The sequence below is a fragment of the Saccoglossus kowalevskii genome, chromosome 6 (genome assembly GCF_978046115.1).
Source record: "Saccoglossus kowalevskii chromosome 6, keSacKowa6.1, whole genome shotgun sequence".
In the NCBI taxonomy this organism is placed as follows: domain Eukaryota; kingdom Metazoa; phylum Hemichordata; class Enteropneusta; family Harrimaniidae; genus Saccoglossus; species Saccoglossus kowalevskii.
The window spans coordinates 39,744,340-39,771,885 of NC_140646.1; the positions used below are offsets into that span (position 1 = coordinate 39,744,340).

Genomic DNA, 27,546 nt, shown 5'->3' on the forward strand with positions numbered 1-27,546 from the left:
GCCAACTAGGGATCATGTTGTTGAAAGTTGTGTCAGTGTAAAATGCAGATGAAAAAAATATTGTGTCACATTTCTTTGACTGTGTGTATACATGCAAGCATACCTATAGCTATGAGACTCCGTTCACAGTCTGTGTACCATCACTGTCTGTCATCCCAGGTCAGACCATTAAGTCACAAATAAACACAGGGAGCCCAGGAACTATAATCAACTGTAATACGCAGTCTTTATGAGGGGGGGGGGGTGTATCGGCTGGTATCTAGTGTAAGAAATAGATACTAGATACCAGCCGATACCCCCCCCCCCGCTCATAGAGACTGCGTATTGCAGTTGATTATAGTTCTTGGGCTCCCTGTGAAATAACATGCAAATGATATTCACGTATTCATTTATAATTACAACACAACACAACGCAATAGCAGTTGTCATTCATATTGCACAAAATGTTGTGTTGCGTTTCCCGTAAATTGCCTTGTTTATTTCCTGTAACCTGTACCAGGTACCCCTTTCACAGCCTTTACGTACTGTAGTGTAAAGTAGTTACCAAATTTCTTCGTTATGTACTTCCGGATTAAAGATTGATTAAAGATTTGTGTGCAATACTGCCTAGAAAAATTCTACCTCCATCGATTTTTTTTAACGCTACCCATTTTTCAGCACCTCTCGAATCCAAGTTTAGCTGGAGCCTTATTTTGAACGTTACCAATTAAACTTATTGGATGCATTTTAACTCATTTATAAAAAGTAGTGTGTACCAATGAGAATTTACCGTAGTCGAATTTAAAATTAGCCATTTTTTGATATTTTGTCCTCGTTCGACCTCTAGAAAATGCTGTCACTGATACAGTACAATCATCAGAGTAGAATGACTTGTAATAAACTCAGGAAAGCCTCTTGACAATATGGAAACTTACAACGCGATATAACATGCAAGAATGACCCAAAACTTGCAGTATGCCTTTGATATATATCGACAAGATCTTGACCATGTAAAAAATTAGCGGGAAAGCCTCTAAATGGCTGAAGTATAAACATTGAAACAAAAACACACTGCCGTGGTTTCGACCACGTCCGACAGTCGTCGCACTTCAGAATCCGTATTTTGAAACAATGTATAGCTTGTATAAAAAAAAATGAATAAAGCGATTGCTTCATAGATAAATGATTCAGAAATTACTCCAATAAGATTCGTGAGATTTGTAAAGCGAGTGAAGTGTTTAATATTCAATAATGACACTTCGGGGAGGAGGTGAACTGTGTGACAATATTGAGTAATTTGCGCATGTGCATCAATGTTTCTCCCAACCCGGAAGTGTTAAGCCCGGCCCGGTATCACACACAAGGGATCATAGTGCAGCCAGTGTAGTGCAGCTAAATATACTAGTTCAACAACTCACATCTGCGGGTGGCATCATGGATAGTAGGACTCTTCATTGAAATCGGATATCACATAATAAGGTGAAAATGTCGACAAATTGTACGACCTGTAACTTGCTCCCATGGTTCTGCGGTGACATCACAGACTACACTATACAATATCAACAGTGTCTTGTAGACTTTGCCGTTACCACCATTCACGCATCGTTTGTCATCGTCGGGTCGCTTGCTCTTCTGTTTTTCAGATATTGTACAGAGTTACGATCCTACCACTCGAGCACCTTAATACCGTACCCTGGTCACGTTTTAAAATGGGTCGTTTCTGCTGCGTTAATTGTAGTGTTGCTGTGTGGTCTTGGGGAGGGAGTCTTAACGGACGTAACGAGAAACTCTCCTACCCAACCACACGTATACGTGCCCCAGATTCTTGCATTTATTAGTGCTATATTTGGTTTATGCTATTACCAACACATGGAATATTGGAATCGTCCAAAATTAGCCTGGTTATTGTTCGTGTACTGGATATTAGCGATTTCGGGCGAAACTATGAAATTCATCATTTTACGCCAACAAATTGGATTTGATATTACGGTACTACGTTTCGATGTCATTATTACGAGTGTTGTATTATATTCGTGTTGTTTGATTATAGAAGCTAATGTTATACGTACCAAGGTAAGGGAAATGCTTTATTGTCTGTTGATATATTGTTTTATAAAACAGAAACGTAAACCGATATACTACTAATAGATATTTTTGCTGTATCGTGTGACATCCTCTTACATGCAACATGATTACAACACAATTGCAAGTTACTTACATAGTATGTGTTTCTTGATTGCGCCGTAATAAAACATTCCATAGAAAATGATTTTCACAATGTCACTTTTTATTGAGTATATTTAGTATAAAGTTAAACTTTTCAAAACATATGTGTTCATTTTTTGTGTCAGTACAATCTGCAATAATATGGTTTTTTCTGGTAATATCATTGTCTACTATTATTACTCTTTATTCAAGGTGTTTGCAATTTGCTATATCGAACACGGAACCCCTGATAACCTGAAGCAAAAAGAATTTCTTTTTTTGCAACAATATGTCAATCTGTTGTCACGAATTTGTTTCTGGTGGTTAAATTGGATGTTCGTCTTAGGACGCAAAAGACCACTGGAGACGTCAGATTTTGGATGTTGCCCAGAAGAATACAAATGTAAATATCAGTACAGAATATTTGAAAAAACATATGAGGCTGAAAAGGTAGGTCAACAGTCATTTCTGTCGAATCATGTCACCAACTGTGAGATTGGGATAATTATACCACAATCTCCCAGTTAGTTAGAAATATCTGTTAAATTAGCCCCGCCGCATCTTATAAATGTCCGTGTGTATATGCGTTATCAAGTTATTTTTTGATTAAATAAATTTTGACTGGTTGGTCACCATTTTTGTCCTCAAAAATCTATAAAAAAAAGATATTTCTAGCCGTTACCAGCTTTTTCTCAGACATATATCATCCAATTTTGTTCAAAGTTGGTAAAGAGACAGGTAATAATTGTTTACAGGTGCACGTCCAGTTATTTCTTGATTTAATCAAATTTGACTTATTGGCAGTCATGTTTGTCCGCAATTGTGCATGCATTCGTGTGTGCATAAATATGCGTTATCAGGTTTTTCTCACACATGTCATCCAATTCAGTTCAGACGTGGTACAGAGATTGATATTGATGGTGTACAGGTGCACATCAAATTATTTTTGTCTCCAAGAATCTATGTAAAAAAAATGTTTTTTAGTCGTTACCAGCTTTTTCTCAAATATGTGTCATCCAGTTTTGTTCAAAGTTGGTATAGAGACAGGTAACAATTGTTTACAAGTCACATTGCATTATATTTTGATCAAGTTATTACTTTACTACCAAATATCACAGCGCCCTCTATCACCAGTATAGCACCCTCACATGACTTTTTTTAGAAAACTTTTTTTACTGATTTAATTTCATACCAAAATGAAATGGACAATCTATTACCAGATTTACAATTTATTTTCCCTGGCAACTTTTTAAAACTGGGAACAGAGCAGAACAGAAATTGGGGAAGTAAATAAATGATCAGAATCCTTAATAGTGAAATATTTACTTTGATCATTCTAAATAAAAGTCAGTGGAATATATTATATAACACAGCATGAGCTCAAGTTTGTTTTGGAGATTGTGAAATGTTTTTCACCTGTACTTTAACATGCTGAAAAATTCTTTCACTTGAACTACACAAAAGATCTTTAATTTGATTGTTACAACAGACAACTGGAGCACATGGCGAGCATCTCTTGTTACTAAATTAAGATTATCTTGTAAACAACTCAAAAGATTTGGACCAAATTTGATATGGATATATATTAACATAATATGCATATCATATTGCTGTAAGGGATACTTTGTATATGTAAAATAGCTAAATTGCACATTGTTTTGTTTCCCAAAATGGAATCTAGATAATTATTATCTCCTGAACACAACATATTTGGACCAAATTTAATCAGGTTATACATTGATGTAATTAGCATATATTACTATTGTGGATTAGCCTAATATGGCTTATATGATGCAATTAGCATATATTACTATTGTGCATTAGCCTAATATGGCTTATATGATGTAATTAGCATATATTACTATTGTGCATTAGCCTAATATGGCTTATATGATGTAATTAGCATATATTACTATTGTGCATTAGCCTAATATGGCTTATATGATGTAATTAGCATATATTATTATTGTGGATTAGCCTAATATGGCTTATATGATGTAATTAGCATATATTACTATTGTGGATTAGCCTAATATGGCTTATATGATGTAATTAGCATATATTACTATTGTGCATTAGCCTAATATGGCTTATATGATGTAATTAGCATATATTACTATTGTGCATTAGCCTAATATGGCTTATATGATGTAATTAGCATATATTACTATTGTGCATTAGCCTAATATGGCTTATATGATGTAATTAGCATATATTACTATTGTGGATTAGCCTAATATGGCTTATATGATGTAATTAGCATATATTATTATTGTGCATTAGCCAAATATGGCTTATACGATGTAATTAGCATATATTACTATTGTGGATTAGCCTAATATGGCTTATATGATGTAATTAGCATATATTACTATTGTGGATTAGCCTAATATGGCTTATATGATGTAATTAGCATATATTACTATTGTGCATTAGCCTAATATGGCTTATATGATGTAATTAGCATATATTACTATTGTGGATTAGCCTAATATGGCTTATACGATGTAATTAGCATATATTACTATTGTGCATTGGCCGAATATGGCTTATATGATGTAATTAGCTTATATTACTGTTGTGGATTAGCCTAATATGGCTTATATGATGTAATTAGCATATATTACTATTGTGGATTAGCCTAATATAGCTTATATGATGCAATTAGCATATATTACTATTGTGCATTAGCCTAATATGGCTTATATGATGTAATTAGCATATATTACTATTGTGGATTAGCCTAATATGGCTTATATGATGTAATTAGCATATATTATTATTGTGCATTAGCCTAATATGGCTTATACGGTGTAATTAGCATATATTACTATTGTGCATTAGCCTAATATGGCTTATATGATGTAATTAGCATATATTACTATTGTGCATTAGCCTAATATGGCTTATACGATGTAATTAGCATATATTATTCTTGTGCATTAGCCTAATATGGCTTATATGATGTAATTAGCATATATTACTATTGTGGATTAGCATAATATGGCTTATACGATGTAATTAGCATATATTACTATTGTGGATTAGCCTAATATGGCTTATATGATGTAATTAGCATATATTACTATTGTGGATTAGCCTAATATGGCTTATATGATGTAATTAGCATATATTACTATTGTGGATTAGCCTAATATGGCTTATATGATGTAATTAGCATATATTACTATTGTGCATTAGCCTAATATGGCTTATACGATGTAATTAGCATATATTACTATTGTGCATTAGCCTAATATGGCTTATATGATGTAATTAGCATATATTACTACTGTGCATTGGCCTAATATGGCTTATATGATGTAATTAGCATATATTACTATTGTGGATTAGCCTAATATGGCTCATATGATGTAATTAGCATATATTACTATTGTGGATTAGCCTAATATGGCTTATATGATGTAATTAGCATATATTACTATTGTGGATTAGCCTAATATGGCTTATATGATGTAATTAGCATATATTACTATTGTGCATTAGCCTAATATGGCTTATATGATGTAATTAGCATATATTACTATTGTGGATTAGCCTAATATGGCTTATATGATGTAATTAGCATATATTACTCTTCTGCATTGGCCGAATATGGCTTATATGATGTAATTAGCATATATTACTATTGTGCATTAGCCTAATATGGCTTATATGATGTAATTAGCATATATTACTAATGTGGATTAGCCTAATATGGCTTATATGATGTAATTAGCATATATTACTATTGTGGATTAGCCTAATATGGCTTATATGATGTAATTAGCATATATTACTATTGTGGATTAGCCTAATATGGCTTATATGATGTAATTAGCAAATATTACTATTGTGGATTAGCCTAATGTGGCTTATATGATGTAATTAGCATATATTACTATTGTGCATTAGCCTAATAGCCGAATATGGCTTATATGATGTAATTAGCATATATTACTATTGTGGATTAGCCGAATATGGCTTATATGATGTAATTAGCATATATTACTATTGTGCATTGGCCGAATATGGCTTATATGATGTAATTAGCATATATTACTCTTGTGGATTAGCCTAATATGGCTTATATGATGTAATTAGCATATATTACTATTGTGGATTAGCCTAATATGGCTTATATGATGTAATTAGCATATATTACTATTGTGCATTAGCCTAATATGGCTTATATGATGTAATTAGCATATATTACTATTGTGCATTAGCCTAATATAGCTTATATGATGTAATTAGCATATATTACTATTGTGCATTAGCCTAATATGGCTTATATGATGTAATTAGCATATATTATTATTGTGCATTAGCCTAATATGGCTTATATGATGTAATTAGCATATATTACTATTGTGGATTAGCCTAATATGGCTTATATGATGTAATTAGCATATATTACTATTGTGCATTAGCCAAATATGGCTTATATGATGTAATTAGCATATATTACTATTGTACATTAGCCTAATATGGCTTATACGATGTAATTAGCATATATTACTATTGTGCGTTAGCCTAATATGGCTTATATGATGTAATTAGCATATATTACTATTGTGAATTAGCCTAATATGGCTTATATGATGTAATTAGCATATATTACTATTGTGCATTAGCCTAATATGGCTTATATGATGTAATTAGCATACATTATTACTGTGCATTAGCCTAATATGGCTCATATGATGTAATTAGCATATATTACTATTGTGCATTAGCCTAATATGGCTTATATGATATAATTAGCATATATTACTATTGTGCATTAGCCGAATATGGCTTATATGATGTAATTAGCATATATTACTATTGTGCATTAGCCTAATATGGCTTATATGATGTAATTAGCATATATTACTATTGTGGATTAGCCTAATATGGCTTATATGATGTAATTAGCATATATTACAATTGTGCATTAGCCAAATATGGCTTATATGATGTAATTAGCATATATTACTATTGTGGATTAGCCTAATATGGCTTATATGATGTAATTAGCATATATTACTATTGTGCATTAGCCTAATATGGCTTATATGATGTAATTAGCATATATTACTATTGTGCATTGGCCGAATATGGCTTATATGATGTAATTAGCATATATTACTATTGTACGTTAGCCTAATATAGCTTATACGGTGTAATTAGCATATATTATTATTGTGCATTAGCCTAATATGGCTTATATGATGTAATTAGCATATATTACTATTGTGCATTAGCCTAATATGGCTTATATGATGTAATTAGCATATATTACTATTGTGCATTAGCCTAATATGGCTTATACGATGTAATTAGCATATATTATTATTGTGCATTAGCCTAATATGGCTTATATGATGTAATTAGCATATATTACTATTGTGCATTAGCCTAATATGGCTTATATGATGTAATTAGCATATATTACTATTGTGCATTAGCCAAATATGGCTTATATGATGTAATTAGCATATATTACTATTGTGCATTAGCCTAATATGGCTTATACGATGTAATTAGCATATATTACTATTGTGCATTAGCCGAATATGGCTTATATGATGTAATTAGCATATATTACTATTGTGCATTAGCCTAATATGGCTTATACGATGTAATTAGCATATATTATTATTGTGCATTAGCCGAATATGGCTTATACGATGTAATTAGCATATATTACTATTGTGCATTAGCCTAATATGGCTTATACGATGTAATTAGCATATATTACTATTGTGGATTAGCCTAATATGGCTTATATGATGTAATTAGCATATATTACTATTGTGCATTAGCCTAATATGGCTTATATGATGTAATTAGCATATATTACTATTGTGGATTAGCCTATTATGGCTTATACGATGTAATTAGCATATATTACTATTGTGCATTGGCCGAATATGGCTTATATGATGTAATTAGCTTATATTACTATTGTGGATTAGCCTAATATGGCTTATATGATGTAATTAGCATATATTATTATTGTGCATTAGCCTAATATGGCTTATATGATGTAATTAGCATATATTACTATTGTGCATTGGCCGAATATGGCTTATATGATGTAATTAGCATATATTACTATTGTGCGTTAGCCTAATATGGCTTATATGATGTAATTAGCACATATTATTATTGTGCATTAGCCTAATATGGCTTATATGATGTAATTAGCATATATTACTATTGTGCATTAGCCTAATATGGCTTATACGATGTAATTAGCATATATTATTATTGTGCATTAGCCTAATATGGCTTATATGATGTAATTAGCATATATTACTATTGTGGATTAGCCTAATATGGCTTATACGATGTAATTAGCATATATTACTATTGTGGATTAGCCTAATATGGCTTATATGATGTAATTAGCATATATTACTATTGTGGATTAGCCTAATATGGCTTATATGATGTAATTAGCATATATTACTATTGTGGATTAGCCTAATATGGCTTATATGATGTAATTAGCATATATTACTATTGTGCATTAGCCTAATATGGCTTATACGATGTAATTAGCATATATTACTATTGTGCATTAGCCTAATATGGCTTATATGATGTAATTAGCATATATTACTACTGTGCATTGGCCTAATATGGCTTATATGATGTAATTAGCATATATTACTATTGTGGATTAGCCTAATATGGCTCATATGATGTAATTAGCATATATTACTATTGTGGATTAGCCTAATATGGCTTATACGATGTAATTAGCATATATTACTATTGTGGATTAGCCTAATATGGCTTATATGATGTAATTAGCATATATTACTATTGTGCATTAGCCTAATATGGCTTATATGATGTAATTAGCATATATTACTATTGTGCATTGGCCGAATATGGCTTATATGATGTAATTAGCATATATTACTATTGTGCATTAGCCTAATATGGCTTATATGATGTAATTAGCATATATTACTAATGTGGATTAGCCTAATATGGCTTATATGATGTAATTAGCATATATTACTATTGTGGATTAGCCGAATATGGCTTATATGATGTAATTAGCATATATTACTATTGTGCATTAGCCTAATATGGCTTATATGATGTAATTAGCATATATTACTATTGTGGATTAGCCTAATATGGCTTATATGATGTAATTAGCAAATATTACTATTGTGGATTAGCCTAATGTGGCTTATATGATGTAATTAGCATATATTACTATTGTGCATTAGCCTAATAGCCGAATATGGCTTATATGATGTAATTAGCATATATTACTATTGTGGATTAGCCGAATATGGCTTATATGATGTAATTAGCATATATTACTATTGTGCATTGGCCGAATATGGCTTATATGATGTAATTAGCATATATTACTATTGTGGATTAGCCTAATATGGCTTATATGATGTAATTAGCATATATTACTCTTGTGGATTAGCCTAATATGGCTTATATGATGTAATTAGCATATATTACTATTGTGGATTAGCCTAATATGGCTTATATGATGTAATTAGCATATATTACTATTGTGCATTAGCCTAATATGGCTTATATGATGTAATTAGCATATATTACTATTGTGCATTAGCCTAATATAGCTTATATGATGTAATTAGCATATATTATTATTGTGCATTAGCCTAATATGGCTTATATGATGTAATTAGCATATATTACTATTGTGGATTAGCCTAATATGGCTTATATGATGTAATTAGCATATATTACTATTGTGCATTAGCCTAATATGGCTTATATGATGTAATTAGCAAATATTATTATTGTGCATTAGCCAAATATGGCTTATATGATGTAATTAGCATATATTACTGTTGTGGATTAGCCTAATATGGCTTATATGATGTAATTAGCATATATTACTATTGTACATTAGCCTAATATGGCTTATATGATGTAATTAGCATATATTACTATTGTGCATTAGCCTAATATGGCTTATATGATGTAATTAGCATATATTACTATTGTGCATTGGCCGAATATGGCTTATATGATGTAATTAGCATATATTACTATTGTGCATTAGCCTAATATGGCTTATATGATGTAATTAGCATATATTACTATTGTACATTAGCCTAATATGGCTTATACGATGTAATTAGCATATATTACTATTGTGCGTTAGCCTAATATGGCTTATATGATGTAATTAGCATATATTACTATTGTGCATTAGCCTAATATGGCTTATATGATGTAATTAGCATATATTACTATTGTGCATTAGCCTAATATGGCTTATATGATGTAATTAGCATATATTATTACTGTGCATTAGCCTAATATGGCTCATGTGATGTAATTAGCATATATTACTATTGTGCATTAGCCTAATATGGCTTATATGATATAATTAGCATATATTACTATTGTGCATTAGCCGAATATGGCTTATATGATGTAATTAGCATATATTACTATTGTGCATTAGCCTAATATGGCTTATACGATGTAATTAGCATATATTATTATTGTGCATTAGCCGAATATGGCTTATACGATGTAATTAGCATATATTACTATTGTGGATTAGCCTAATATGGCTTATATGATGTAATTAGCATATATTACAATTGTGCATTAGCCAAATATGGCTTATATGATGTAATTAGCATATATTACTATTGTGGATTAGCCTAATATGGCTTATATGATGTAATTAGCATATATTACTATTGTGGATTAGCCTAATATGGCTTATATGATGTAATTAGCATATATTACTATTGTGCATTAGCCTAATATGGCTTATATGATGTAATTAGCATATATTACTATTGTGCATTGGCCGAATATGGCTTATATGATGTAATTAGCATATATTACTATTGTACGTTAGCCTAATATAGCTTATACGGTGTAATTAGCATATATTATTATTGTGCATTAGCCTAATATGGCTTATATGATGTAATTAGCATATATTACTATTGTGCATTAGCCTAATATGGCTTATATGATGTAATTAGCATATATTACTATTGTGCATTAGCCTAATATGGCTTATACGATGTAATTAGCATATATTATTATTGTGCATTAGCCTAATATGGCTTATATGATGTAATTAGCATATATTACTATTGTGCATTAGCCTAATATGGCTTATATGATGTAATTAGCATATATTACTATTGTGCATTAGCCAAATATGGCTTATATGATGTAATTAGCATATATTACTATTGTGCATTAGCCTAATATGGCTTATACGATGTAATTAGCATATATTACTATTGTGCATTAGCCGAATATGGCTTATATGATGTAATTAGCATATATTACTATTGTGCATTAGCCTAATATGGCTTATACGATGTAATTAGCATATATTATTATTGTGCATTAGCCGAATATGGCTTATACGATGTAATTAGCATATATTACTATTGTGCATTAGCCTAATATGGCTTATACGATGTAATTAGCATATATTACTATTGTGGATTAGCCTAATATGGCTTATATGATGTAATTAGCATATATTACTATTGTGCATTAGCCTAATATGGCTTATATGATGTAATTAGCATATATTACTATTGTGGATTAGCCTATTATGGCTTATACGATGTAATTAGCATATATTACTATTGTGCATTGGCCGAATATGGCTTATATGATGTAATTAGCTTATATTACTATTGTGGATTAGCCTAATATGGCTTATATGATGTAATTAGCATATATTATTATTGTGCATTAGCCTAATATGGCTTATATGATGTAATTAGCATATATTACTATTGTGCATTGGCCGAATATGGCTTATATGATGTAATTAGCATATATTACTATTGTGCGTTAGCCTAATATGGCTTATATGATGTAATTAGCACATATTATTATTGTGCATTAGCCTAATATGGCTTATATGATGTAATTAGCATATATTACTATTGTGCATTAGCCTAATATGGCTTATACGATGTAATTAGCATATATTATTATTGTGCATTAGCCTAATATGGCTTATATGATGTAATTAGCATATATTACTATTGTGGATTAGCCTAATATGGCTTATACAATGTAATTAGCATATATTACTATTGTGGATTAGCCTAATATGGCTTATATGATGTAATTAGCGTATATTACTATTGTGGATTAGCCTAATATGGCTTATATGATGTAATTAGCATATATTACTATTGTGGATTAGCCTAATATGGCTTATATGATGTAATTAGCATATATTACTATTGTGCATTAGCCTAATATGGCTTATACGATGTAATTAGCATATATTACTATTGTGCATTAGCCTAATATGGCTTATATGATGTAATTAGCATATATTACTACTGTGCATTGGCCTAATATGGCTTATATGATGTAATTAGCATATATTACTATTGTGGATTAGCCTAATATGGCTCATATGATGTAATTAGCATATATTACTATTGTGGATTAGCCTAATATGGCTTATACGATGTAATTAGCATATATTACTATTGTGGATTAGCCTAATATGGCTTATATGATGTAATTAGCATATATTACTATTGTGTATTAGCCTAATATGGCTTATATGATGTAATTAGCATATATTACTATTGTGGATTAGCCTAATATGGCTTATATGAAGTAATTAGCATATATTACTATTGTGCATTGGCCGAATATGGCTTATATGATGTAATTAGCATATATTACTATTGTGCATTAGCCTAATATGGCTTATATGATGTAATTAGCATATATTACTAATGTGGATTAGCCTAATATGGCTTATATGATGTAATTAGCATATATTACTATTGTGGATTAGCCGAATATGGCTTATATGATGTAATTAGCATATATTACTATTGTGCATTAGCCTAATATGGCTTATATGATGTAATTAGCATATATTACTATTGTGGATTAGCCTAATATGGCTTATATGATGTAATTAGCAAATATTACTATTGTGGATTAGCCTAATGTGGCTTATATGATGTAATTAGCATATATTACTATTGTGCATTAGCCTAATAGCCGAATATGGCTTATATGATGTAATTAGCATATATTACTATTGTGGATTAGCCGAATATGGCTTATATGATGTAATTAGCATATATTACTATTGTGCATTGGCCGAATATGGCTTATATGATGTAATTAGCATATATTACTATTGTGGATTAGCCTAATATGGCTTATATGATGTAATTAGCATATATTACTCTTGTGGATTAGCCTAATATGGCTTATATGATGTAATTAGCATATATTACTATTGTGGATTAGCCTAATATGGCTTATATGATGTAATTAGCATATATTACTATTGTGCATTAGCCTAATATGGCTTATATGATGTAATTAGCATATATTACTATTGTGCATTAGCCTAATATAGCTTATATGATGTAATTAGCATATATTATTATTGTGCATTAGCCTAATATGGCTTATATGATGTAATTAGCATATATTACTATTGTGGATTAGCCTAATATGGCTTATATGATGTAATTAGCATATATTACTATTGTGCATTAGCCTAATATGGCTTATATGATGTAATTAGCAAATATTATTATTGTGCATTAGCCAAATATGGCTTATATGATGTAATTAGCATATATTACTGTTGTGGATTAGCCTAATATGGCTTATATGATGTAATTAGCATATATTACTATTGTACATTAGCCTAATATGGCTTATATGATGTAATTAGCATATATTACTATTGTGCATTAGCCTAATATGGCTTATATGATGTAATTAGCATATATTACTATTGTGCATTGGCCGAATATGGCTTATATGATGTAATTAGCATATATTACTATTGTGCATTAGCCTAATATGGCTTATATGATGTAATTAGCATATATTACTATTGTACATTAGCCTAATATGGCTTATACGATGTAATTAGCATATATTACTATTGTGCGTTAGCCTAATATGGCTTATATGATGTAATTAGCATATATTACTATTGTGCATTAGCCTAATATGGCTTATATGATGTAATTAGCATATATTACTATTGTGCATTAGCCTAATATGGCTTATATGATGTAATTAGCATATATTATTACTGTGCATTAGCCTAATATGGCTCATATGATGTAATTAGCATATATTACTATTGTGCATTAGCCTAATATGGCTTATATGATATAATTAGCATATATTACTATTGTGCATTAGCCGAATATGGCTTATATGATGTAATTAGCATATATTACTATTGTGCATTAGCCTAATATGGCTTATACGATGTAATTAGCATATATTATTATTGTGCATTAGCCGAATATGGCTTATACGATGTAATTAGCATATATTACTATTGTGGATTAGCCTAATATGGCTTATATGATGTAATTAGCATATATTACAATTGTGCATTAGCCAAATATGGCTTATATGATGTAATTAGCATATATTACTATTGTGGATTAGCCTAATATGGCTTATATGATGTAATTAGCATATATTACTATTGTGCATTAGCCTAATATGGCTTATATGATGTAATTAGCATATATTACTATTGTGCATTGGCCGAATATGGCTTATATGATGTAATTAGCATATATTACTATTGTACGTTAGCCTAATATGGCTTATACGGTGTAATTAGCATATATTATTATTGTGCATTAGCCTAATATGGCTTATATGATGTAATTAGCATATATTATTATTGTGCATTAGCCTAATATGGCTTATATGATGTAATTAGCATATATTACTATTGTGCATTAGCCTAATATGGCTTATATGATGTAATTAGCATATATTACTATTGTGGATTAGCCTAATATGGCTTATATGATGTAATTAGCAAATATTACTATTGTGGATTAGCCTAATGTGGCTTATATGATGTAATTAGCATATATTACTATTGTGCATTAGCCTAATAGCCGAATATGGCTTATATGATGTAATTAGCATATATTACTATTGTGGATTAGCCGAATATGGCTTATATGATGTAATTAGCATATATTACTATTGTGCATTGGCCGAATATGGCTTATATGATGTAATTAGCATATATTACTATTGTGGATTAGCCTAATATGGCTTATATGATGTAATTAGCATATATTACTCTTGTGGATTAGCCTAATATGGCTTATATGATGTAATTAGCATATATTACTATTGTGGATTAGCCTAATATGGCTTATATGATGTAATTAGCATATATTACTATTGTGCATTAGCCTAATATGGCTTATATGATGTAATTAGCATATATTACTATTGTGCATTAGCCTAATATGGCTTATATGATGTAATTAGCATATATTATTACTGTGCATTAGCCTAATATGGCTCATATGATGTAATTAGCATATATTACTATTGTGCATTAGCCTAATATGGCTTATATGATATAATTAGCATATATTACTATTGTGCATTAGCCGAATATGGCTTATATGATGTAATTAGCATATATTACTATTGTGCATTAGCCTAATATGGCTTATACGATGTAATTAGCATATATTATTATTGTGCATTAGCCGAATATGGCTTATACGATGTAATTAGCATATATTACTATTGTGGATTAGCCTAATATGGCTTATATGATGTAATTAGCATATATTACAATTGTGCATTAGCCAAATATGGCTTATATGATGTAATTAGCATATATTACTATTGTGGATTAGCCTAATATGGCTTATATGATGTAATTAGCATATATTACTATTGTGGATTAGCCTAATATGGCTTATATGATGTAATTAGCATATATTACTATTGTGCATTAGCCTAATATGGCTTATATGATGTAATTAGCATATATTACTATTGTGCATTAGCCTAATATGGCTTATATGATGTAATTAGCATATATTACTATTGTGCATTAGCCTAATATGGCTTATACGATGTAATTAGCATATATTATTATTGTGCATTAGCCTAATATGGCTTATATGATGTAATTAGCATATATTACTATTGTGCATTAGCCTAATATGGCTTATACGATGTAATTAGCATATATTACTATTGTGCATTAGCCAAATATGGCTTATATGATGTAATTAGCATATATTACTATTGTGCATTAGCCTAATATGGCTTATACGATGTAATTAGCATATATTACTATTGTGCATTAGCCGAATATGGCTTATATGATGTAATTAGCATATATTACTATTGTGCATTAGCCTAATATGGCTTATACGATGTAATTAGCATATATTATTATTATGCATTAGCCGAATATGGCTTATACGATGTAATTAGCATATATTACTATTGTGCATTAGCCTAATATGGCTTATACGATGTAATTAGCATATATTACTATTGTGGATTAGCCTAATATGGCTTATATGATGTAATTAGCATATATTACTATTGTGCATTAGCCTAATATGGCTTATATGATGTAATTAGCATATATTACTATTGTGGATTAGCCTATTATGGCTTATACGATGTAATTAGCATATATTACTATTGTGCATTGGCCGAATATGGCTTATATGATGTAATTAGCTTATATTACTATTGTGGATTAGCCTAATATGGCTTATATGATGTAATTAGCATATATTATTATTGTGCATTAGCCTAATATGGCTTATATGATGTAATTAGCATATATTACTATTGTGCATTGGCCGAATATGGCTTATATGATGTAATTAGCATATATTACTATTGTGCGTTAGCCTAATATGGCTTATATGATGTAATTAGCACATATTATTATTGTGCATTAGCCTAATATGGCTTATATGATGTAATTAGCATATATTACTATTGTGCATTAGCCTAATATGGCTTATACGATGTAATTAGCATATATTATTATTGTGCATTAGCCTAATATGGCTTATATGATGTAATTAGCATATATTACTATTGTGGATTAGCCTAATATGGCTTATACGATGTAATTAGCATATATTACTATTGTGGATTAGCCTAATATGGCTTATATGATGTAATTAGCGTATATTACTATTGTGGATTAGCCTAATATGGCTTATATGATGTAATTAGCATATATTACTATTGTGGATTAGCCTAATATGGCTTATATGATGTAATTAGCATATATTACTATTGTGCATTAGCCTAATATGGCTTATACGATGTAATTAGCATATATTACTATTGTGCATTAGCCTAATATGGCTTATATGATGTAATTAGCATATATTACTACTGTGCATTGGCCTAATATGGCTTATATGATGTAATTAGCATATATTACTATTGTGGATTAGCCTAATATGGCTCATATGATGTAATTAGCATATATTACTATTGTGGATTAGCCTAATATGGCTTATACGATGTAATTAGCATATATTACTATTGTGGATTAGCCTAATATGGCTTATATGATGTAATTAGCATATATTACTATTGTGCATTAGCCTAATATGGCTTATATGATGTAATTAGCATATATTACTATTGTGGATTAGCCTAATATGGCTTATATGAAGTAATTAGCATATATTACTATTGTGCATTGGCCGAATATGGCTTATATGATGTAATTAGCATATATTACTATTGTGCATTAGCCTAATATGGCTTATATGATGTAATTAGCATATATTACTAATGTGGATTAGCCTAATATGGCTTATATGATGTAATTAGCATATATTACTATTGTGGATTAGCCGAATATGGCTTATATGATGTAATTAGCATATATTACTATTGTTGCATTAGCCTAATATGGCTTATATGATGTAATTAGCATATATTACTATTGTGCATTAGCCTAATATGGCTTATATGATGTAATTAGCAAATATTACTATTGTGGATTAGCCTAATGTGGCTTATATGATGTAATTAGCATATATTACTATTGTGCATTAGCCTAATAGCCGAATATGGCTTATATGATGTAATTAGCATATATTACTATTGTGGATTAGCCGAATATGGCTTATATGATGTAATTAGCATATATTACTATTGTGCATTGGCCGAATATGGCTTATATGATGTAATTAGCATATATTACTATTGTGGATTAGCCCTAATATGGCTTATATGATGTAATTAGCATATATTACTCTTGTGGATTAGCCTAATATGGCTTATATGATGTAATTAGCATATATTACTATTGTGGATTAGCCTAATATGGCTTATATGATGTAATTAGCATATATTACTATTGTGCATTAGCCTAATATGGCTTATATGATGTAATTAGCATATATTACTATTGTGCATTAGCCTAATATAGCTTATATGATGTAATTAGCATATATTATTATTGTGCATTAGCCTAATATGGCTTATATGATGTAATTAGCATATATTACTATTGTGGATTAGCCTAATATGGCTTATATGATGTAATTAGCATATATTACTATTGTGCATTAGCTAATATGGCTTATATGATGTAATTAGCAAATATTATTATTGTGCATTAGCCAATATGGCTTATATGATGTAATTAGCATATATTACTGTTGTGGATTAGCCTAATATGGCTTATATGATGTAATTAGCATATATTACTATTGTACATTAGCCTAATATGGCTTATATGATGTAATTAGCATATATTACTATTGTGCATTAGCCTAATATGGCTTATATGATGTAATTAGCATATATTACTATTGTGCATTGGCCGAATATGGCTTATATGATGTAATTAGCATATATTACTATTGTGCATTAGCCTAATATGGCTTATATGATGTAATTAGCATATATTACTATTGTACATTAGCCTAATATGGCTTATACGATGTAATTAGCATATATTACTATTGTGCGTTAGCCTAATATGGCTTATATGATGTAATTAGCATATATTACTATTGTGCATTAGCCTAATATGGCTTATATGATGTAATTAGCATATATTACTATTGTGCATTAGCCTAATATGGCTTATATGATGTAATTAGCATATATTATTACTGTGCAATAGCCTAATATGGCTCATATGATGTAATTAGCATATATTACTATTGTGCATTAGCCTAATATGGCTTATATGATATAATTAGCATATATTACTATTGTGCATTAGCCGAATATGGCTTATATGATGTAATTAGCATATATTACTATTGTGCATTAGCCTAATATGGCTTATACGATGTAATTAGCATATATTATTATTGTGCATTAGCCGAATATGGCTTATACGATGTAATTAGCATATATTACTATTGTGGATTAGCCTAAATATGGCTTATATGATGTAATTAGCATATATACAATTGTGCATTAGCCAAATATGGCTTATATGATGTAATTAGCATATATTACTATTGTGGATTAGCCTAATATGGCTTATATGATGTATTAGCATATATTACTATTGTGCATTAGCCTAATATGGCTTATATGATGTAATTAGCATATATTACTATTGTGCATTGGCCGAATATGGCTTATATGATGTAATTAGCATATATTACTATGTACGTTAGCCTAATATGGCTTATACGGTGTAATTAGCATATATTATTATTGTGCATTAGCCTAATATGGCTTATATGATGAATTAGCATATATTATTATTGTGCATTAGCCTAATATGGCTTATATGATGTAATTAGCATATATTACTATTGTGCATTGGCCGAATATGGCTTATATGATGTAATTAGCATATATTACTATTGTGGATTAGCCGAATATGGCTTATATGATGTAATTAGCATATATTACTATTGTGCATTAGCCTAATATGGCTTATATGATGTAATTAGCATATATTACTATTGTGGATTAGCCTAATATGGCTTATACGATGTAATTAGCATATATTACTATTGTGCATTGGCCGAATATGGCTTATATGATGTAATTAGCTTATATTACTATTGTGGATTAGCCTAATATGGCTTATATGATGTAATTAGCATATATTATTATTGTGCATTAGCCTAATATGGCTTATATGATGTAATTAGCATATATTACTATTGTGCATTGGCCGAATATGCTTATGTGATGTAATTAGCATATATTACTATTGTGCGTTAGCCTAATATGGCTTATATGATGTAATTAGCACATATTATATTGTGCATTAGCCTAATATGCTTATATGATGTAATTAGCATATATTACTATTGTGCATTAGCCTAATATGGCTTATACGATGTAATTAGCATATATTATTATTGTGCATTAGCCTAATATGGCTTATATGATGTAATTAGCATATATTACTATTGTGGATTAGCCTAATATGGCTTATACGATGTAATTAGCATATATTACTATTGTGGATTAGCCTAATATGGCTTATATGATGTAATTAGCATATATTACTATTGTGCATTAGCCTAATATGGCTTATATGATGTAATTAGCATATATTACTATTGTGGATTAGCCTAATATGGCTTATATGATGTAATTAGCATATATTACTATTGTGCATTGGCCGAATATGGCTTATATGATGTATTTAGCATATATTACTATTGTGCATTAGCCTAATATGGCTTATATGATGTAATTAGCATATATTACTAATGTGATTAGCCTAATATGGCTTATATGATGTAATTAGCATATATTACTATTGTGGATTAGCCGAATATGGCTTATATGATGTAATTAGCATATATTACTATTGTGCATTGGCCGAATATGGCTTATATGATGTATTAGCATATATTACTATTGTGCGTTAGCCTAATATGGCTTATATGATGTAATTAGCACATATTATTATTGTGCAATTAGCCTAATATGGCTTATATGATGTAATTAGCATATATTACTATTGTGCATTAGCCTAATATGGCTTATACGGTTTTAATTAGCATATATTATTATTGTGCATTAGCCTAATATGGCTTATATGATGTAATTAGCATATATTACTATTGTGGATTAGCATAATATGGCTTATACGATGTAATTAGCATATATTACTATTGTGGATTAGCCTAATATGGCTATATGATGTAATTAGCATATATTACTATTGTGCATTAGCCTAATATGGCTTATATGATGTAATTAGCATATATTACTATTGTGGATTAGCCTAATATGGCTTATATGATGTAATTAGCATATATTACTATTGTGCATTGGCCGAATATGGCTTATATGATGTAATTAGCATATATTACTATTGTGCATTAGCCTAATATGGCTTATATGATGTAATTAGCATATATTACTAATGTGGATTAGCCTAATATGGCTTATATGATGTAATTAGCATATATTACTATTGTGGATTAGCCGAATATGGCTTATATGATGTAATTAGCATATATTACTATTGTGCATTGGCCGAATATGGCTTATATGATGTAATTAGCATATATTACTATTGTGGATTAGCCTAATATGGCTTATATGATGTAATTAGCAAATATTACTATTGTGGATTAGCCTAATGTGGCTTATATGATGTAATTAGCATATATTACTATTGTGCATTAGCCTAATAGCCGAATATGGCTTATATGATGTAATTAGCATATATTACTATTGTGGATTAGCCTAATATGGCTTATATGATGTAATTAGCATATATTACTATTGTGCATTGGCCGAATATGGCTTATATGATGTAATTAGCATATATTACTATTGTGGATTAGCCAAATATGGCTTATATGATGTAATTAGCATATATTACTCTTGTGGATTAGCCTAATATGGCTTATATGATGTAATTAGCATATATTACTATTGTGGATTAGCATAATATGGCTTATATGATGTAATTAGCATATATTACTATTGTGCATTAGCCTAATATGGCTTATATGATGTAATTAGCATATATTACTATTGTGCATTAGCCTAATATAGCTTATATGATGTAATTAGCATATATTATTATTGTGCATTAGCCTAATATGGCTTATATGATGTAATTAGCATATATTACTATTGTGGATTAGCCTAATATGGCTTATATGATGTAATTAGCATATATTACTATTGTGCATTAGCCTAATATGGCTTATATGATGTAATTAGCAAATATTATTATTGTGCATTAGCCAAATATGGCTTATATGATGTAATTAGCATATATTACTATTGTGGATTAGCCTAATATGGCTTATATGATGTAATTAGCATATATTACTATTGTACATTAGCCTAATATGGCTTATATGATGTAATTAGCATATATTACTATTGTGCATTAGCCTAATATGGCTTATATGATGTAATTAGCATATATTACTATTGTACGTTAGCCTAATATGGCTTATACGATGTAATTAGCATATATTACTATTGTGCGTTAGCCTAATATGGCTTATATGATGTAATTAGCATATATTACTATTGTGCATTAGCCTAATATGGCTTATATGATGTAATTAGCATATATTACTATTGTGCATTAGCCTAATATGGCTTATATGATGTAATTAGCATATATTATTACTGTGCATTAGCCTAATATGGCTCATATGATGTAATTAGCATATATTACTATTGTGCATTAGCCTAATATGGCTTATATGATATAATTAGCATATATTACTATTGTGCATTAGCCGAATATGGCTTATATGATGTAATTAGCATATATTACTATTGTGCATTAGCCTAATATGGCTTATACGATGTAATTAGCATATATTATTATTGTGCATTAGCCGAATATGGCTTATACGATGTAATTAGCATATATTACTATTGTGGATTAGCCTAATATGGCTTATATGATGTAATTAGCATATATTACAATTGTGCATTAGCCAAATATGGCTTATATGATGTAATTAGCATATATTACTATTGTGGATTAGCCTAATATGGCTTATATGATGTAATTAGCATATATTACTATTGTGGATTAGCCTAATATGGCTTATACGATGTAATTAGCATATATTACTATTGTGCATTGGCCGAATATGGCTTATATGATGTAATTAGCTTATATTACTATTGTGGATTAGCCTAATATGGCTTATATGATGTAATTAGCATATATTATTATTGTGCATTAGCCTAATATGGCTTATATGATGTAATTAGCATATATTACTATTGTGGATTAGCCTAATATGGCTTATATGATGTAATTAGCATATATTACTATTGTGGATTAGCCTAATATGGCTTATATGATGTAATTAGCATATATTACTATTGTGGATTAGCCTAATATGGCTTATATGATGTAATTAGCATATATTACTATTGTGCATTAGCCTAATATGGCTTATACGATGTAATTAGCATATATTACTATTGTGCATTAGCCTAATATGGCTTATATGATGTAATTAGCATATATTACTACTGTGCATTGGCCTAATATGGCTTATATGATGTAATTAGCATATATTACTATTGTGGATTAGCCTAATATGGCTCATATGATGTAATTAGCATATATTACTATTGTGGATTAGCCTAATATGGCTTATACGATGTAATTAGCATATATTACTATTGTGGATTAGCCTAATATGGCTTATATGATGTAATTAGCATATATTACTATTGTGCATTAGCCTAATATGGCTTATATGATGTAATTAGCATATATTACTATTGTGGATTAGCCTAATATGGCTTATATGATGTAATTAGCATATATTACTATTGTGCATTGGCCGAATATGGCTTATATGATGTTATTAGCATATATTACTATTGTGCATTAGCCTAATATGGCTTATATGATGTAATTAGCATATATTACTAATGTGGATTAGCCTAATATGGCTTATATGATGTAATTAGCATATATTACTATTGTGGATTAGTCGAATATGGCTTATATGATGTAATTAGCATATATTACTATTGTGCATTGGCCGAATATGGCTTATATGATGTAATTAGCATATATTACTATTGTGGATTAGCCTAATATGGCTTATATGATGTAATTACCAAATATTACTATTGTGGATTAGCCTAATGTGGCTTATATGATGTAATTAGCATATATTACTATTGTGCATTAGCCTAGTAGCCGAATATGGCTTATATGATGTAATTAGCATATATTACTATTGTGGATTAGCCGAATATGGCTTATATGATGTAATTAGCATATATTACTATTGTGCATTGGCCGAATATGGCTTATATGATGTAATTAGCATATATTACTATTGTGGATTAGCCTAATATGGCTTATATGATGTAATTAGCATATATTACTCTTGTGGATTAGCCTAATATGGCTTATATGATGTAATTAGCATATATTACTATTGTGGATTAGCCTAATATGGCTTATATGATGTAATTAGCATATATTACTATTGTGCATTAGCCTAATATGGCTTATATGATGTAATTAGCATATATTACTATTGTGCATTAGCCTAATATAGCTTATATGATGTAATTAGCATATATTATTATTGTGCATTAGCCTAATATGGCTTATATGATGTAATTAGCATATATTACTATTGTGGATTAGCCAAATATGGCTTATATGATGTAATTAGCATATATTACTATTGTGGATTAGCCTAATATGGCTTATATGATGTAATTAGCATATATTACTATTGTACATTAGCCTAATATGGCTTATATGATGTAATTAGCATATATTACTATTGTGCATTAGCCTAATATGGCTTATATGATGTAATTAGCATATATTACTATTGTGCATTGGCCGAATATGGCTTATATGATGTAATTAGCATACATTACTATTGTGCATTAGCCTAATATGGCTTATATGATGTAATTAGCAAATATTACTATTGTACATTAGCCTAATATGGCTTATACGATGTAATTAGCATATATTACTATTGTGCGTTAGCCTAATATGGCTTATATGATGTAATTAGCATATATTACTATTGTGCATTAGCCTAATATGGCTTATATGATGTAATTAGCATATATTACTATTGTGCATTAGCCTAATATGGCTTATATGATGTAATTAGCATATATTATTACTGTGCATTAGCCTAATATGGCTCATATGATGTAATTAGCATATATTACTATTGTGCATTAGCCTAATATGGCTTATATGATATAATTAGCATATATTACTATTGTGCATTAGCCGAATATGGCTTATATGATGTAATTAGCATATATTACTATTGTGCATTAGCCTAATATGGCTTATACGATGTAATTAGCATATATTATTATTGTGCATTAGCCGAATATGGCTTATACGATGTAATTAGCATATATTACTATTGTGGATTAGCCTAATATGGCTTATATGATGTAATTAGCATATATTACAATTGTGCATTAGCCAAATATGGCTTATATGATGTAATTAGCATATATTACTATTGTGGATTAGCCTAATATGGCTTATATGATGTAATTAGCATATATTACTATTGTGCATTAGCCTAATATGGCTTATATGATGTAATTAGCATATATTACTATTGTGCATTGGCCGAATATGGCTTATATGATGTAATTAGCATATATTACTATTGTACGTTAGCCTAATATGGCTTATACGGTGTAATTAGCATATATTATTATTGTGCATTAGCCTAATATGGCTTATATGATGTAATTAGCATATATTACTATTGTGCATTAGCCTAATATGGCTTATATGATGTAATTAGCATATATTACTATTGTGCATTAGCCTAATATGGCTTATACGATGTAATTAGCATATATTATTATTGTGCATTAGCCTAATATGGCTTATATGATGTAATTAGCATATATTACTATTGTGCATTAGCCTAATATGGCTTATATGATGTAATTAGCATATATTACTATTGTGCATTAGCCAAATATGGCTTATATGATGTAATTAGCATATATTACTATTGTGCATTAGCCTAATATGGCTTATACGATGTAATTAGCATATATTACTATTGTGCATTAGCCGAATATGGCTTATACGATGTAATTAGCATATACTACTATTGTGCATTAGCCTAATATGGCTTATACGATGTAATTAGCATATATTATTATTGTGCATTAGCCGAATATGGCTTATACGATGTAATTAGCATATATTACTATTGTGCATTAGCCTAATATGGCTTATACGATGTAATTAGCATATATTACTATTGTGGATTAGCCTAATATGGCTTATATGATGTAATTAGCATATATTACTATTGTGCATTAGCCTAATATGGCTTATATGATGTAATTAGCATATATTACTATTGTGGATTAGCCTAATATGGCTTATACGATGTAATTAGCATATATTACTATTGTGCATTGGCCGAATATGGCTTATATGATGTAATTAGCTTATATTACTATTGTGGATTAGCCTAATATGGCTTATATGATGTAATTAGCATATATTACTATTGTGCATTGGCCGAATATGGCTTATATGATGTAATTAGCATATATTACTATTGTGCGTTAGCCTAATATGGCTTATATGATGTAATTAGCACATATTATTATTGTGCATTAGCCTAATATGGCTTATATGATGTAATTAGCATATATTACTATTGTGCATTAGCCTAATATGGCTTATATGATGTAATTAGCATATATTACTATAGTGCATTAGCCGAATATGGCTTATATGATGTAATTAGCATATATTACTATTGTGCATTAGCCTAATATGGCTTATACGATGTAATTAGCATATATTATTATTGTGCATTAGCCGAATATGGCTTATACGATGTAATTAGCATATATTACTATTGTGCATTAGCCAAATATGGCTTATATGATGTAATTAGCATATATTACTATTGTGCATTGGTCGAATATGGCTTATATGATGTAATTAGCATATATTACTATTGTGCATTAGCCTAATATGGCTTATATGATGTAATTAGCATATATTACTATTGTGCATTGGTTGAATATGGCTTATATGATGTAATTAGCATATATTACTATTGTGCATTAGCCTAATATGGCTTATACGATGTAATTAGCATATATTACTATTGTGCATTAGCCTAACATGGCTTATATGATGTAATTAGCATATATTACTATTGTGCATTGGCCTAATATGGCTTATATGATGTAATTAGCATATATTACTATTGTGGATTAGCCTAATATGGCTTATATGATGTAATTAGCATATATTACTATTGTGCATTGGTCGAATATGGCTTATATGATGTAATTAGCATATATTACTATTGTGCATTGGTCGAATATGGCTTATATGATGTAATTAGCATATATTACTATTGTGGATTAGCCTAATATGGCTTATATGATGTAATTAGCATATATTACTATTGTGCATTAGCCTAATATGGCTTATATGATGTAATTAGCATATATTACTATTGTGCATTAGCCTAATATGGCTTATATGATGTAATTAGCATATATTACTATTGTGCATTAGCCTAATATGGCTTATATGATGTAATTAGC

General features: G+C 29.4%; 1 protein-coding gene across 1 annotated transcript in view; it reads left to right on the forward strand.

Moving 5' to 3' along the window:
• Positions 1-1,464: 1,464 nt before the first annotated feature.
• Positions 1,465-27,546, forward strand: part of LOC144346418 (ATP-binding cassette sub-family C member 9-like) — a 50,405-nt gene continuing 24,323 nt past the window's right edge. Inside the window, exons 1-2 of the mRNA XM_085500705.1 lie at positions 1,465-2,052; positions 2,398-2,634. Coding sequence (XP_085356831.1) covers positions 1,465-2,052; positions 2,398-2,634 — 825 coding nt within the window. The remainder of the gene's footprint in view (positions 2,053-2,397; positions 2,635-27,546) is intronic.